Raw genomic sequence first — 17,421 nt, 5'->3', positions numbered from 1 at the left:
GAAGTTATCCCAAGGTGGGGAGTACCAGAAAGATTGATCAGTGATATTGAGATCACAGAATTGGCAAACAAACTGAGAATAAATTTGACAAACTCCAAAATGGTGGCACACTGGAAAGGACAAATCAGACTGTAAAAACCTAAATTGTGTAAAATTATGGCAAAAACATGTATGACATGGGCTCAAGCCTTTCCAAAAGTCTTGATGGCCATGAGAGCCTGAAAAGGGACCAGGACAGCCCTCAGCCCACATGAAATTCTTACAGGTTGGCCTATGCGAGTGGAAATCGAGCCTTCTCCCAGGAGGGACTTGTGGCGACTGATGAACAATTGAGAAAGTATGATGTCTTTAACTAAAGCTATCAAATCTATCTACTTGCAGGTGAAAGCTGCTTTGCCAGTTTCAGGTGACGAACCGCAAAATTCCTACGTGCCAGGAGTCCAGGACAGTGGATCTGGTTTAGAGACTTCCGGAGGAAGGCATGGCACTGTCAGAGTGGTTGGGGCCATATGAAATAATCCTGACAATCAACACTGCCATCAAGGTTGCCGAGGATGATACCTGGATTCACGTGTCGGACTGCAAACCTCACTAACCTGACAACATGTAAACAGAGCTGAGGAACTACACCTGCTGAAAAGATCTCGCAACATCTCTGAAATGAAAATGTTGAGACATCTGTGGGGCCAACCAGACAAGCATGGAGTCTGGGATCAACTTTGGGCCAGCAAATGATTCTGATTTTGTGCAATAACAATTCCAGTAATAATGTTATCTCAATTTTTAGGATCAATTACAAAGTTTGTTTTATGCTTTTATTACTTATTCTGCTTATCATAGCACTTGCAATTTTATGTACTGCTAAATGCATTCATGCATTAATGAAAAAGTTAATTCAAGAAGTATTAGGAGAGCGGGAAGGACTGTATGTACAAATTATTAAGTTGGAGGAAAATGCTTTTGATACTTGGAGAACAGAGAGAGCTGAAGATCAGAGGATTCTAGAAAGAAACTATATGGGAAGATGAAGGTCAAAAGCAGGTCATTTGAGATAATGCAACCGGATTTGAGAATGTGATCGTATAAAAACGATCAGGGGGGGAATGTGATGGAAATATTTGATGTCAACATGAAATGTACAGAAAATGCAGACTAAGGATGCTCAGGTCAAAGACCAGTCACATGATTAGCTTAGGTCATTACAAACCAATCACCAGAACAAATCACAGTGATGAAGACATTGATTTTTACTCAACTGTAAGACTTAAATGTGCATGTATCTTTCTATTCATTGAGACTCACTTGGTTGTTGTGACCAGTGATCTCCTGGCCATAAATAAAACTTCATTTCTACAAAGAGCAACTTGGAAGTCGCGTCAGGTATATGCTGCGCAGCTGAGAAATAGAAGATCCTACGTTCAAAAGACAACAAAAGTAACAGCTAAAGTGTGATTGAGGTAGTGAGGAATAGAAGTACTAAAGATTCTACACTCAAAAGACAACAAAAGTAACAGCCAAGTGCGATTGAGGTAGTGATAGTAGCTTCTTGACGGGACGCCGTCACCATACTTTAGGGAAGTATTGGATTTTATTGTAAGTATTCAGGAATTCAGGGAATTACCTCGAGATACTGTAGTATTAACAACTAGGAGTTGTTTAAATTGTCAGTGGTGAAGTCAGATATGTATTGAGAATTTCCACGACAACGTCGTGCCTAACAACGCCCTTCAGCCGTGACTTACTCATGTTACAGCACAGCCTCCAGTACCTTATTGCTTACATATGCATATATATATATATATTATATAAAATTTTGTATAGTTATGAATACAAAAATTCTGCTACAAATGTTTTACTTTTTAACACTTAAAAATAATAATAATAATAATATAACAGAAAAGGGCTTTAGATGTTAGAGTCATTTTATTCATTACAATTTGTTTAGATGGACTTATAGTACTTTAAGTAGGGTCAAAATACAAAACAACTGTATAAAAAATACTGAAACAGTTATTCATTACATATTACTGCATAGATTTGGAAACAGATTTGGTTTATATCAAGTTAAAATAATACTGAAACATTTCACGTTCCAATGGGTTTCATTGCAGATTTTTTTTTTTTATATAAGTTTCCATAAAAAATTGTTTCAAGAAAAATGTTAACATTAATAATTTAAATCAGAAATTGATAAACTAGTTTAAAATTAGAATATGTCCTAATGAGATGATTAGTGATCAATTAAACACAAATGATCACACCATATGAAACAAACAAACAAAGACTTCTCAGTCAATCCCTGGCTGTTATAAAGGCTAGACACAATACAAGTAAACACACAAACACACATAATACATCCTGATTCAAATGTCACAGAAGAACTCAGGCGAAATTCAAGGCTGGTTACAAACTATAAAAGATAAACAGTGTCAAACAAAAATGACAAATGCTACACAATCCGTTCCATGATCACATTAGAGTTTGGCTTCAAAAGCTTGTGCTGGTGATGTTTCCAAATGGCCCTACAAACACAAAACACATCATTAGTAATAAATATCACAGTGAAACGGCGCCCCCTGATGGCATTCATGCACACATCCACTGGAGGACAGTTAGTGTGTTAGTGGATTAAATGAAGGTTAAATGTTAGTGCAGACCATGCTATAGTTAACACACACACAGCTCAAGGGCGAAGCGTTCAGATAGCGCAGACAAAAATAATTAAAATTGGACTAAAATTGACTGGACACACTGAGAATCAAAAGCAAATCTGAATCACTTTATAAGCGATAATTAAAACAAAGCTCATCGAGTGTGTGATCATCGAGCGGCTGATCACATGTGCCGCCCATACCTGAACCACAGTGAGCAATAAAATCAGGCAGTGATTGATTGATCACATGTGTGAGGAGGGGAGGAGAGACGTCCCACTGTGATCCTGAACGTCTGTCCTGCCCAACGCTGCCTGTAGACACACACACGCAAACACACTGATCTGTGAACACGAGTAGAGTTGAACAGATATGAAACTACAACAGAGAACAAGATGAGCAGAAATTGGGGAACAAAACGAGCAGAGGAGAAACGTTCAGGATGAATGGAAAACAATGGGATAAGAAGAGAGTTGGAAAGGTTGAGTAGAAAAAGAGGGATGAGATGAGTGGAGGTTGTGAACATAAGCAGAAAAAAGATGGGATGAGTGGAAAGAAGGGCAATTTTACTACCACTCAACGGGTTTTTCAAAGTAAATGAATACTTTTATTCGGCAAGGATGCATTAAATTGATCAAAAGTGACAGTAAAGAGATTTATAATGTTTCAGAAGATTTCTATTTCAAATAAATGCTGCTCTTTTGAACTTTGTATTCATCAAAAAATCCTGAAAATAAATGTATCATGGTTTCCACAAAATATTAAGCAGCACTGTTTTCAACATTGATAATAATTTATTAAAATATTTATAATTTATATAAATACTTATTGAACAGCAAATCAGAATATTAGAATGATTTCTGAAGGATCATTTGACACTGAAGACTGGAGTAACGATGCTGAAAATTTAGGAATACATTACATTTTAATAAAATATGTTCAAATAAATAACAGTTATTTTAAATTGTAATATTTTTTCATAATATTCTATTTTTGATCAATTAAATACAGCCTTTGTGAGAAGAGATTTCTTTTGAAAACTATATATATATATGAAAACTTTGAAAAACTTTAAACTTTGAAATATATTATATATACACACACACACACACACATATATATATATATATATATATATATATATATATATATATATATATATATATATATATATATATATATATATATATATATCTTAAAGACCCCAATCTTTTGAACAGTAGCATTTATAAGAGGAAAGAGGCAATGAGATGAGTGGAAAAACAGAACTAGATGATGGGAAATTGGAACGTGAATGGGACGTGTGGAACAAGGGAATGTGATACAGCATGTAAAGATGAAGAGGAGTGATAGTGAAGAACAGGATGAAATGTGTTAATAGGGCCGGTATTTCCTGCGTATCATCCATTCACAGGGCTGGAATGTCAACACAAAAAGTTCAAAGCGCCACAGAAGCTGCTGGGCTGAAGACCCTCGAAAATACTGCAGGAACGCGGTCACATTCCTGCTGTAAACCTTTGAAACAAAAGCTAATAAACTACAACGACCACCTAATGAACACATTCAACAGTCGACTGAGTGAAATCACTGGAGATCAGGATAAAACACAAAAATACAGAAAAAACAGGAGAGTCATTTTCTCTAGTATCAGTACATGTTAGTGGCTGTAAAAAGTTCATAATTTAGCCAAACAAGAGACATACATTTGCAGAAAACACAAAACATGAACTTGGTCATGTAAACCTTAAAGGGAACCTATTATGCAAAATTCACTTTTGTTTGGATATAAATGTGTGTTGGCAGTGTGTGTACACAACCGCCCTATAGTGATAAAAATCCACCCACTCCTTTTTTTTTTTAATCAGCATAAATCACAAGCAGTGTCTCAGAACAAGCCGTTTCCAGATCCCTGGCAGTGTGAGTTCACAAAAGCCACAGGCCCCACCCACGAATGTTGACAGACACTGACGTTTGAACATAGACCCGCCCTGAGCTCGTTCACAGCGAGTCCGCCATTGCTGCACTGACGACAAAGTCCCTTTAAGACAAGTCACTCGGCGGCCATCTTTGAAACGCCTCTCGGGCATCCTGGGCATCATGCAATCTCTTTGAATGGAGAAACATCAAATTCTCCAAAACTGTTCGCCAACCTTACGATTAAATTTCATATTTGAAATCAACAATGAAATCTAACAACAACCGGCTCATAAATGTAGTTTCTAAACGCTCGAATCATGACTGGATCATTGGATCATTCGAATTCAGGCTGGATCAAGCTAATGCGCATGCGCAGACCTAAATGCGCGTCTCTTCGGAGGCGCATGTCTGACTGTTTCTATAGAAACCGGTGATTCTAACGGCCGCTGAAGTGACGCGAAGACTTTACCAGTCAGCGATTGGCTCTTATTTAGAAGGCGGGACTTATTCCGCCATATTGCGCGTTACACTTTCTCCCATTCAAAATAATACGAGTGACACATCTTGTGTTATTCTATAGTCTTTGCTGACGAGAATGTCTCCCAAGCGTTTTAGGTGTTCTGTAGCTGGATGGATTAATCTACAAAGCTCTCTTCATTTACTCCCGAAATCTGAGCTGCTGAAAACGAGGTGGATTCACTTGGTTTTCCAGGAAAATGCTCCCACAGTTCTGCCGAAATTCGTGTATGTCTGCCCAAATCATTTCACACTGGACTGCTTAGTGAACAAATATATCAATACAAAGGGACAATACAAAACAGAAACTGTCCTAAAAATATGCTACTCAAGGATATACAAGTAAAAACTGTTCGTGATCCAGCTTACAGTCTCCAGAGTGATACTGGATACGGCAGTAATGAAGGTGAGAGCACTTTATTACAGTTCATCTGAGTTTATTTACGGGTATAAAGTTTATTAAGCACCACCCGAAAGGCATAAGGTCTTTATATATTTGTTTACTGTTAGTTGTAACAAGTGTTTCTGTGTTCTTCGCTGTGTATGTTGGTGATGATAATACAAGGGAAAAGAGAGAGCTTATGGATAATATTTTAATGCACACTTGCACTGTGTTTTATTAAGCTCTTACAGTGATTTTCTAGAGTGAAAATGGATGCTTCATATTTTGTGTGAAGTACAATAAACGTCATAAAACTCATCTGTATAGTTTTGGCCATCATTCAGACATTAATATAGTGGATTAAAAAAAAGAAGACAATATAAGTTATAACCGTAATTGAACTAAACTATACCTGTTCTATCTCCATGCAGCATATATTCACAGTTTCTGACATTATTGTGCGTTCTGACTGAATCCTGTCACCAGAGAATCAGCTCTTGAAGCTCCGCCCTCTTAGGCCGATCGCAGCAGCTCATTTGCATTTAAAGGGACCACACTGAAACGGCTCGTTTTTGCTTAACCACTAAAAGCGGCAATTTTAACATGCTATAAAAAATTATCTGTGAGGTATTTAGATCTAAAACTTCACATACTTATTTTACATCTTGTAAAATGGGGCATAATAGGTCCCCTTTAATGGATTAGTTCACCCCCCAAAAAATGAATTTTTGTCTTTAAGTACTCACCCTCATGTCGTTCCACACCTGTAAGACCTTCGTTCATCTTCAGAACACAAATTAAGATATTTTTGATGAAATCTGAGGGTTTCTGAACCACACATAGGCAGCGACGTTATTGCACCTTTTGAGGTCCAGAAAGGTAATAAAGACATTGTTAAAATAGTGGTTCAACCTTAATCTTATAAAGTGACGAGAATACTTTTAATATACTAATATAATACGCTTTTGACGTAGGGAACGCAGTGCAGCGCTTCTGTGTTTATGTCTGAACGCGGGCTCAGTATTGGTCGACGCTGTACATGTGAGTAGCACTATGCATGCATGTGATGCTGACGCAGGCCAATAATGAGCTGGCGTTCTGACGCAGAACCTTGAAGATCTGAACTGCGTTTACTATGTCAAAAGCGTAGGAGAATGACAGGGAAGAGATAAAATTGTTGAATAAAGTCATTATTTTTGTTTTATTTTTGGGCACAAAAAGTATTCTTGTCGCTTCATAACATAAAGGTTGAACCACTGCAGTCACATGGACTATTTTAACGATGACTTTAATACCTTTCTGGACCTCAAAACGTGTAATGACGTTGCAGCCTATGTGTGGTTCAGAAACCCTCGAATTTCATCAAAAATGTATTAATTTGTATTCCAAAGATGAACGAAGGTCTTACGGGTTTCAAACAACATGAGGGTGAGTAATTAATGATAGAAATTTCATTTTTGGATGAACTAACCCTTTAATCTGCTTTCTATCACAAATATATCTCATATAGTGTTAATCTGCTTGTGTTATAGAGGAGAGATGGAGGGCAGGTGTAAATGGGTTACTGTTTTGCAGGTTTGGTTTGATACTTACAGCTGCCAGTGCTTGCTGGTTTGCCAACTGTCTGCGCAGATCTGACTTAATACAGGCTGAGATAAAGAACAGAAACATGAGACAAGCATTACGACAGCTTTAACATTCACACATCTGCTAAGATGACTAATGCATCCTGTGAGCTCTAGTCTATCCAATCAGCAATTGAATTGTGAATATAAATGGATGAATCCCTCAAAGAACCTGTCCAGATCATATTTAGTTCCAAAAATCAAAAGAAAGAAATAATATTTTTAATTTTTTTATACAAGTATATTTTTATGCATTGCAAAATAATAATAATTATAATTATTAGGTTTAATTCCCATGGGTGACACATCCATGATGACCCATCAGTGGGTTTGGCTAAGTTTACGTGGAAGATAATTCTGGTTGGACTTTTGAGATCTCATTCATTGTTAACAGAGAAAGTAAAAACTTTGTACCTCTACGCATCAATGTTATATGAAGGACTGTATAATTTCTCCACATGAACTCTTATTGCCTGGACAGTTTGTTGAATATTAACTAGGAAGTATTTCAATTGTCCATAAGAACAATCTATATAACCGCAGTGAACATTATTGTACACTATTGTAATTCACATGTATAATTTTATAACATTTAAAATGTGACAATTTGCCACCCTTGTCCTGAGAACACAGTTCAATCATTTGATTAAAATCTACCTACAGAGATTTGGTTCTGTGTTTGTACCCTGAAGGATTTTGTAGCTTATTCTATATTTACTCAGTCCAGTGTTTTTTTTTCTGTGTGTTTAATAGCTCATACATTAACTGAAACTTTAGAGGACACCGTAGCTTTCATAATGTCACTCATGCAGCATGAATTTTAATAGAATGCTTTCCAAGAAGCACCAGGAATCAAAACATTTTAAAACAACTACAGTTCATAGATCCAGAGTAAAAAAAACAAAGTAGTTTCACAATCCCTCAAGTATAAACTCAACACTGAATTAAAGAGGAACAACTAGTCAGGTAGATGAGCATTGAGCGATCTGCACCTGTAATGAAGGTTCCTATCAGCAGGAACGCACACAGGAAGAGATTTCCAGCCAGCGTATTGAACGAATCCATGATTTTCCCCTGACAGATCGTAAATATGATCCCAAATACCTGCAGTAAGAAACACAACGTTTATTAGGATTGTTGGTAACTGCATATAAACTCTATAAAATAACATAAAACTCTGATTATAAAACGGATAGTTCTGCTCCTTGCTGCTGGTCAATAACCGTGTTTTAATTTAATTTAAGCATGACTATGACCGCTTCACTGAAAAGATCTATGCATCATTGTACAACTACTTTAAAATCTAATGAAACACGTACAGACAAAGAGAAGAGCTGAGGAGAAATCGCCTCAGTTTTGAACTTACTGTGTCAGTGTAGAAATCTGCTAGTGCTATAAGCTAACGCAAACATGCTGAGATGTCATAGTAAACATTTTATACCTTGAGTCTAACGTTAGCTAGCCTATACTACTGTTAAAAGATATTAAAATGGGAAGTTAAAATCTCACTTCCAGTTCTTGCTGAAGAACAGATAATATTCATTTTGTTTTCATTCACTTCTTTGTGGGATCACGTGAGGTGCTCCCTTTGGCATGATAATCGTAATAATATCTTGTAGTGTGTGATGGGCCATGATTTGTCTTGTAGTGTGCGCATGTTTGAGATTTGAGAGAAGACAATCTGTAAAGATTCTTCTTATGGGTGTGATGCAACCAGATTTCATAATCGGTCTGAGCCCAGCTTTAGCAATATAATACTTAGTACAGTTTTGACAGTATATTTTTTATGTATCTCAGCAAAACTAACCATTTATTTTTGATATAAAGTATGAGTGACCCCTGCTGGCATTATGCCTCCATCATTCACCTTTAATTTTTGTACCTTATTGCTCATGTAATCCATATGGATGTTTATTTCACTACTAGTATTTTATTTATTTATTTTTGTAATTAATTTGTTAATTTATTTTATAAATATCACCCACAGACCTGTGCAGAGCAGTTTAGAAGCCCTGAAGACGTCCCCTCAGACTCTGGGTAAGTCAACTCGACGGCAAACTCAAAACCGAGAGGAAGATAACCCGTCATGAAGAACCTGTAACACACAAACAAAAAGGTTTTGGGCAAAACTTTTGGTTTTTCACATTTTTTAAAAAAATGACAAAAAGATATTTTTATTTGCAAATTTTATCTGGCCATGCATAGCGTGAACAACAATAAAATCTTCTCATACCCGAGGGCTCCCGCTGTGATAAAGACCACCCACAGGTGACCCAAATCCAAGGTAAAAGCATAAATCACCATACCCACAAGGGACATAAGATACACAGCTAGAGTGGTTTGTCTGTGGAGACATCACAAAACAGAGACATGGGACACAGGTCAAATCCTCCATTAGGATCCAACATGTCCTAGTATTGAACAAGAGAGTCTGATCATATCATTCAAAGTAGCTGCAAATACATGTAGATCCAGAAATACCATTTCAGTTGCTTTAGTAAAACAGCATCTGATAAATATCTGGATTAGTTCTGGATTATAAATCTGGAAATTAGTTGTTTTCATATTTTTAAGATCGACTGTTTGGATCTTTTTGGATCGTTCTGGATTTTTTTTTTTTTTTAAGAAAAAAATACTTTTATTCATCAAGGATCCATAAATTGAATTGAAAGAATCCTACAAAAAAATGTATCATGGTTTTCACAAAAATATGAAGCAGCACAACTGTTTTCAACAATAATAATAATAATAGTAAAATGTTTCCTGAGCATCAAATCAGTATATTAGAATGATTTCTGAAGGATCATGTGACACTGAAGACTGGAGTAATGATGCAGAAAATTCAGCTTTGATCACAGGAATAAATTACATTTTAAAATCTATTCAAATAGAAACTGGTTATTTGAAATTGTAAAAATATTTCACAATATTACTGTTTTTACTGTATTTTTGATTGAATAAATGAAGCCTTGGTGAGCAGAAGAGACTTCTTTCAAAAACATTAAAAAAGCTTACTGACCACAAATTTTGAATGGTAGTGTATACATCAAAGGCATTTAAAAAAAAGCAAAAAACATTTTTAATAAAAATTCACTCCAGTAACACAAAAGGCCTGAAGTTGAAGATACGCCCATTAATTGTATTATTAATCTGATATTTCAGTTCAGTAATGTGAGAGTGGTACATGGTAATAAGTGTAAACAAAGCTGAACAAAAGAAACATCACAATGCCCAGGAGGGGAAGACGTGCTGCGAGGGGGTCAAAAAGGTCACGGGGTCACTGAGGTCTAAGTCAAAGAGGCAAACACCTGGAAAAACACACTAAAACAAAGCATATGAACAGACTCACAGGAGGGAAGGACTTAATAACACACTTCTCTTTAAAGAGGAATGAAGACAAATGTTTATCAAGCACTGTCACTGCCTGAAGGACATTTCTCTGTTAGGAGCCTCTTACTTGTATGTTTTAGATCGGTCTAACCAGATTCCACAAATGAGGGAACCCACCATTCCAGCGATCACAATGGTGAGGCCGATCCTGCCGGCGTTCACCTCCTCTCCCTGTTAAAACCAGAGCAAACTTTTACATGCATTCTCTGTTTTACCACATGAAGTTAAACATCACTGGAATCACTTGAGTTATGTGTATTGAGTGTAGGTCATGGGTTTTCATGATTGGTTGGATAGCCGGAGGGACTTACAGGATAGTGCTCAATGATCATTCGGTTGAGAAGCGTACTGACAGCATAGAAACAGCCAACATTCAGCCCTGAGGAAAGACAGATGAAGTTAAAAACATAAAAAAGCATTAAAAAAAGCCTGCCGAAAAAGTCTTGTTTCAGACTATTGATTTGATGTGTATCTAGTAAGCAGTAAATGTCTTCACATTTCTGAAGCAGTTGTAAAGACATAAAGAGCTTTGCATTCCTGCAGGATTATTTCTGTCAATGTTCAGCCAGGTTAAATGTTTCCAGCGCCAGTGTTACACAGGGTTGTGTGTGTGTATATTTGTGCACTGTGCAGATGGATCATGAACTCATTGTGCAGTGTTAATTTAGTATATTAACAAATTATTATATTTGTCTTCCAAAGAAGAACGAAAGTTTTACGGGTGTGGAATGACATGAGGGTGAGTAATTATTGACAGAATTTTCATTTTGGGGTTAGCTAGCACTTAAGGAAGTCCCTTCAGTGTAAGACTACAGAATTGTTTTTGCATTTTATAGTGCACCATGTGACTATGACTGTAAATAACTGCACATGCATGATCTGAGGAATCATTTATGTCTGTAGCAGGACAAATTATGTGCTGAAATTTATTAGTTAGTGTTAGGAGCATGTTCAAATCACAAAGCCCAAGTATGAGCAACAGCAATAGAGATGCTTACATTAGCACACTGCACTATGGAACTATTCATTTTAATGTTTTCAGTAACACACTATGACTGTGTTTAACTGGCAGCAAGCATAATGAACCCCAGTTTGAGGCTCTGAATGGCTCCGTTGTGCATAGAGTGACATTTACCATAAGTGATGACGAGGAGGATGAAGGCTTTGTTGCGGAGCAGTCTGAAGATGGAGGCTGTATACGAGTAGCTCTCCGGAGAGATCTGCCGAGCCGCGGCCTGAGCATGGGTGGGAGGGATCTCCGGACGCTCCTGAAACACTGACAAGAACATAAAAACACAAACTTGTCCAGTCACCAAAACTTTTCAGCACTGATCTGAGTTCAGTTCCATTGTGTAACTGGACACTACAGCTCTCAAGCTTATTGTTAATGAAAACTAAACTATAAATTGTTTTCTGTAATTGAAATAAAAATTAAATATTCAGTGAAAAACTAACTGCGACAAATAAGTTTAAGTTGAAGTACTAAAATTACTAAACTAGAAATATAAATAAAATATAGACATATATAAATAGAAATATAAAAAACAAATAAAAACGATGCCTAACAAAATAGCGTAAAAGGATCAAATAACAAATTTACTAAATAATTTTAAACTAAAATTTTTTTAAATTAAAACTAATTCAAAATATGAATAAATTCTATAATAGTAAATAAATAATACTAAAATGACACTGCAACCTAGACAACATCATAATATAAATTAATATAAAAATATAAATAAAAAGGACAAGAAGGCTGTAACAAAATATAGGCAGTAAAATAAAGCCTTCTAAGATACACTCTTTTTGGCAAAGCTTTCTAAGATACACTCTTTTAAGACAGAATCACTGTATTTTCAGGCAATCCCAGAATGCATTGGAAAACATTCATCCAAGATGGTGAGGTTTTGGCACAAAGCAAATATGTTTGATCATTTAAATCATTTAAAAAGAAAAGAAGTCTTAAATAAGTTAAAGAAAAAAAATGCTTAAATTCTAAAGAATGAAATAAAGGCCAGTTGTGCATTTGAGTGGAAATATGGCTGAAGGAATTCACCATGTTATGACATCTGGGAATATTTGTGTTTGAGTAAAAATTTAGCCTGCTGTCCCCAAAGCTGCAGGTGACTGAACTCTGTCATATTTGCTTTATCAAACAAGCACTAGATATTAGAACCTCTGCAGCAGGATGTGAGCTGTAGAACTATAAGACAGAAACACTAGAACCTGCTGGGCTTGTTCTTTAATAAAGAATTAAATAACAGACCAGCTAAACTGTTTATTTTAAGGGAAATTAAGAGAACAGTTCACCTAAAAATAAAATGTATGTGATCATAACTCACCATCATGTTGTTGCAGGTTGCATGAGTTTATTTTCTTTCATGGACCACAAAGGAAATGTTAGCAGGTGTTCATTGATATACGATTAAAATAAGGAAGGGAGCTCCAAAAATGACAAAAAGCACCATATGATGACTTAACAGACAGACTTAAAGACTTCCTTTTGTGTTCCATGGAAAAATAAGTCATACATGTTTGGAATGACATGAGGCCGAGTATGTTTTTGGGCGACCTTAAGCCATGCTAATATCTTGCGATTTTCTTCTTTTTATTGTCTAGACAAACATTTTTGCTTGTGAGAGCAGAACTGAATGCATGTGAGTGTTCCTCAAAATGTGACAGTAGGTTTTATGGTCATGTCAAGATAAAAATGGGAAGCTCAGCATTTACAAAAGGCTGAAACAAAGAGCATATTAAGAGTGAACAAAATACGTTTAAAGTGAAAGAAAAAAATTATCTCATTTCCCCTTCCTCTTGTCATTTGTGCTAAAGGTCAGATTATCATCAACAAGCACTAACGTACTCCGTTTATACTCGTACAAGCAGACTACCAAAATTACAGTCACATTGATAATTTATTTATTACTATGTATATAAATTTCTAAGAAACACTCTTTTAAGACAGAATCACTGTATTGATATTAATCAGTTTTTTAAGATAGTTGCACAATACTTAAGCAATAATCTATTTTAATTTCTCTTGCATTATTTGCTATCTGGGATTTATGTTTCTCTGAATACTTCACAATACATTCTGGGATTGTCTTTTCTGTTAAGGACACATACATTGTTTTGGCTAAAAGAAGATATAATGCATCAGAATTAAAGGGATAGTTCACCCAAAAATTTAAATTCTGTCATCATTTACTCATTCTCATATCATCCAAAACCCATAAAACTTGTTCGTCCATAGAACACAAGGATATTTTTAATGAAATCTGAGTGATTGTCTTCTGAAGAGACATAATGATGAAGAGACTTAATTTAGGCATTTAATTTGAACTGTCAGACAGAAATTTCTCAGATTTCATTAAAAAATATTCACGTGTTTAGAAGATGAATGAAAGTCTTATGGGTTTGGAACGACATGAGAGTGAGTAACTGAAGACATAATTTTTAGGTGAGCTATCCCTTTAATTTGTATATCTTTTGGTATCTTTAATTTGTGTATCTTTTGGTAACCTTCATGTCAGGAACATGTTTTAAAATACTCCCTAAGTAAGCAGCTCACTGTGTTTTGGAACAGAACAATATTGTGATATTAGTATAACTAACATTTGCACTTACCGATGACAACCAACACAAACAAGAATGTGGCCACACCCGCCGTGATGTAGAACATGACTCTGATGTGAGACGCTAACTCGTCCAGATCGTCCACATTTGGAACCAGTATTGGTGGAACGAGGAAGCCAATGGCAATCCCCAACTGAAAGGAACACGGACATCTGTGAGGTTCAAAACAAAGCAGTGCATGGCCTACATACTGAACACAACTACACAAATGCAGCACTTCCAGCTTTAATTGATTGCAAAAATAGTTGTGCTTTTAAAATTGCACTCGCTAGCAATGGCCTTCCCTAACAGCAACAATAGTGTGGCCCAGATCCGGCACACATCTGGTCCACCTGTAATCCACATGTACCGGATGTGGGCCGGATCTGGGCCACACTATGTTGCTGTCTGGGACACTGAAGACTTTGTCATGCAATTATGTGGTTGCTCATTAAACATCACTGGCATTGATTCAACATTATTGTTTCATCCTGTGCTCGTTCTCCATTTTTCTTGGCTTAAAACAGAGGTTTTCAAACTGAGTTTCAGGGACCCATAGAAAAGTTTTGAGAAAAATAGCATAATCAATGAAAAAACAAACAAAAAAATATATATATATATATATATATATATATATATATATATATATATATATATATATATATATATATATATAAATAAAATATGTATTTTGAAAGTGAAATAAGTTCAAATGTTCTTAATTAGACAATCCCAGCAAGTATTGGTCCGACGGCAATGTCGTGTCCCTGGCCAAAAATAGTCGCGGTTGGACGGCATTAAATCGGTAAAAATATGTAACAGAAAATTTCCTAAAAATGCATTCAGATACGTTTGTACATTATACATTTCTACAATTCTCTGGGGTCGCATGTGTAATTGTTACTTTGACCTTTAGTTACGTGTAGTTCAATATATAATACTTCATTAATTATATTATGTAATAACAAAACGTCAAAGACGGACGTCAAAGACGGACAAAGGACTTCTTTTCAATGGTCATTAAACGTCCAAATGTTTGCTGGGATTGGTCTCATTCATTAAATGTGCATATGCACAAATTTGTCCGTGAAATCTACATATGAACCAATTCATCATTAACTTTCATACTAAAATTCATTCTAAATTTACAAAACTTGTAGAAACCAACAACTGAAACCATAGATAAGCAAAAATCACATACTCTAAGTGGCCTTATAATAGTGTTAAGATTAAATTTTATTCATAGGTATTGAATCTTAAATATATTTCATCATATAGAGCGAATAAGTAATATAAGCTGCATTATAGCTCAAGCTTCAAGGTTTCTCTGTATAACAAGAGCGAGTCTTTAGAGAGCATTATATGTTTGCTAAAAGTGATGAAAGGCTGTAAAGGAAAGGTTGTGAGGAAATTTAAATATTTATATATTTTCCAGATAATATTTTACACATATTCATAGTATTTTTACTGTATACGTTGATTCTTTATATATGAAAATAATATTTATAGTTGCCTTTTATATTTTAGGAATGGGGTCTCTCGCAAGAGGATCATCTGAAGGTCCGTGGCATTAAAACGTTTGAAAACCCCTAGCCGATGAAAACTAAAAGTTGCGTCCCAAATGACGCACTATACACTATGTACTTGTGCACTATGCACTCATCCATGTAGTGCGTGAATTGTATGAGGTTATTTTGTCATTTAACAACGGAGTCCGATCCTCCCTTCCCCTCCGTTACGTAATTAAAGCTGCGACAGTTGAGTGCACGAAGTGTCCAACATTCCACACTTCGTTTTTTCCGTTAATTTAGTGCACCATCCGGGTATTTAAAGTGCACTTTTTCTTTTTGGAATTTTCAGTGTGAACGCACTACTTCACTATTTGTACTTAAAAACGTCATAGAATAGTGCACAAGTACGCGAATTGGGACGCACCTAAAGACTTTATTTAGACTCAATTGAGAAATCTCAACTTAGCACAACAATGGCTCAACCAATGACGAGGGAGTGGGGGCGGGACTATCTGTTTTCTGACCAATAGCAATAGGGGAGTGTTCAGGATACCTGTGTGGAAACAGTCATTATTTTTGTAATTACGCTTAATGCCGCTAGTGGCGCAGCAATTACACACTTCCGTTACAGTTAAATGCGCAATATTATTATTATTCTTTTGAAACCCACCTGATTTCCGAAGACCCCGATGGAGCACGCAGTGGACACCTCATCCGACCCGAACCACACCGATGCGATGCGCGAGGGCATCCCGAGAATAAACACCTGAGCCACGGAGCACGTGAACTGACCCAAAAATGTCACCGGAAAAAGGTCCGGTCTCGCGCTGGCCACCTTGATCCACGTGCCCGCGCAGTTCAAAGCTGCGGCCACGAGCGCGATGACCCTCAGACCTTTTTTATCCAAGAGCCACGAGACGGGAAAAATGAGAGGAATGTACGTCAACATGTATATCATAGACATCCAGTCAATGGTGAAAGTGTCCACACTGTAGAAGCGCATGAAGATATTGTTGATGATTCCGTATTGAATCCACTGATATGAGTTACACAGCGAATATGAGCTGAATAAACACACTATAATCCATCTCTTTTTATATAAACGTGTTTCCGGCTGTGGTCTGTTATGTTCAAAACTCACCTCAGCATCAGTTACGGCTGTTTTTGAGAAATAGTTATTATCATTCACCTCTCCGTCCATTGACTTTGATTCATCACCCATTTTCACTCGATTCAACCGCGTTCAGATATTTTTCGAATCGTAAATATTCATTCATTCAAGTTGAATCACAAATGTCATGTTGAGGAGACGCCGGTCAACCTACTGGAACTCGATGCGGTACTAAAAATCATGTCAAACTCTGTTCTAATTTAATATTTACTTTACATATCATACTAATGATTTATCACCTGAGTATAAATACTAGTAGATAAACTTCTCATAATACTTAGATGTTCATCCGCTGCTCGGATATAATAAATCTCCAGCTCCCGCACAGAAAACTCTTCCAACAGTCGTTGAAAGTTTCGCCAGAGTACTGAAGCTTCTGGCGTAGAAGACTAACTGACTAGACGAGAAATTACAAACGACTGAAGACCAGAAAGGGGCGGAGCTTAACTGTAAAGCGGTTGTGTCGGTCATGTGACATTCCTGAGCAAGTAGAACAAAATATTTTTTCTTTCTTTTTCTTTCTTTCGAATTGTGAATGTAAGACATAATATAAAAAACATAAAAAAAAAAAAAAAAAAAAAAAACAATTAGAGAAATTAATAGCTATAAAAACAGCGGTTTGTTCAAGTCAGAGCCGTTAAAT

General features: G+C 36.2%; 1 protein-coding gene across 5 annotated transcripts; it reads right to left on the bottom strand.

Moving 5' to 3' along the window:
- Positions 1 to 1,904: 1,904 nt before the first annotated feature.
- On the bottom strand, positions 1,905 to 17,186 carry flvcr2b (FLVCR heme transporter 2b). 5 transcript variants are annotated; one of them, XM_048207686.1, is made up of 11 exons: positions 16,278 to 17,186; positions 14,109 to 14,250; positions 11,617 to 11,757; positions 10,793 to 10,860; positions 10,549 to 10,652; positions 9,325 to 9,435; positions 9,081 to 9,186; positions 8,084 to 8,195; positions 7,060 to 7,115; positions 2,855 to 2,965; positions 2,381 to 2,522 (listed from the first exon to the last, which is right to left on the bottom strand). In XM_048207686.1, the coding sequence occupies exons 1-10, from the start codon at positions 16,827 to 16,829 to the stop codon at positions 2,897 to 2,899; spliced, it is 1,461 nt and encodes a 486-aa protein (XP_048063643.1). In that variant the 5' UTR covers positions 16,830 to 17,186; the 3' UTR covers positions 2,381 to 2,522; positions 2,855 to 2,896. The 5 variants fall into 5 exon arrangements, with proteins under 5 accessions (XP_048063642.1, XP_048063644.1, XP_048063643.1 ...); XM_048207685.1 differs by having other exon boundaries at positions 1,905 to 2,965; XM_048207687.1 differs by lacking the exon at positions 2,855 to 2,965 and having other exon boundaries at positions 1,905 to 2,522.
- Positions 17,187 to 17,421: the final 235 nt, after the last annotated feature.

This window comes from Megalobrama amblycephala, linkage group LG11 (assembly GCF_018812025.1).
Source record: "Megalobrama amblycephala isolate DHTTF-2021 linkage group LG11, ASM1881202v1, whole genome shotgun sequence".
NCBI lineage: Eukaryota > Metazoa > Chordata > Actinopteri > Cypriniformes > Xenocyprididae > Megalobrama > Megalobrama amblycephala.
The sequence above is the reverse complement of the archived record's forward strand: the minus strand, read 5'-3'. Positions and strand labels throughout refer to the sequence as shown.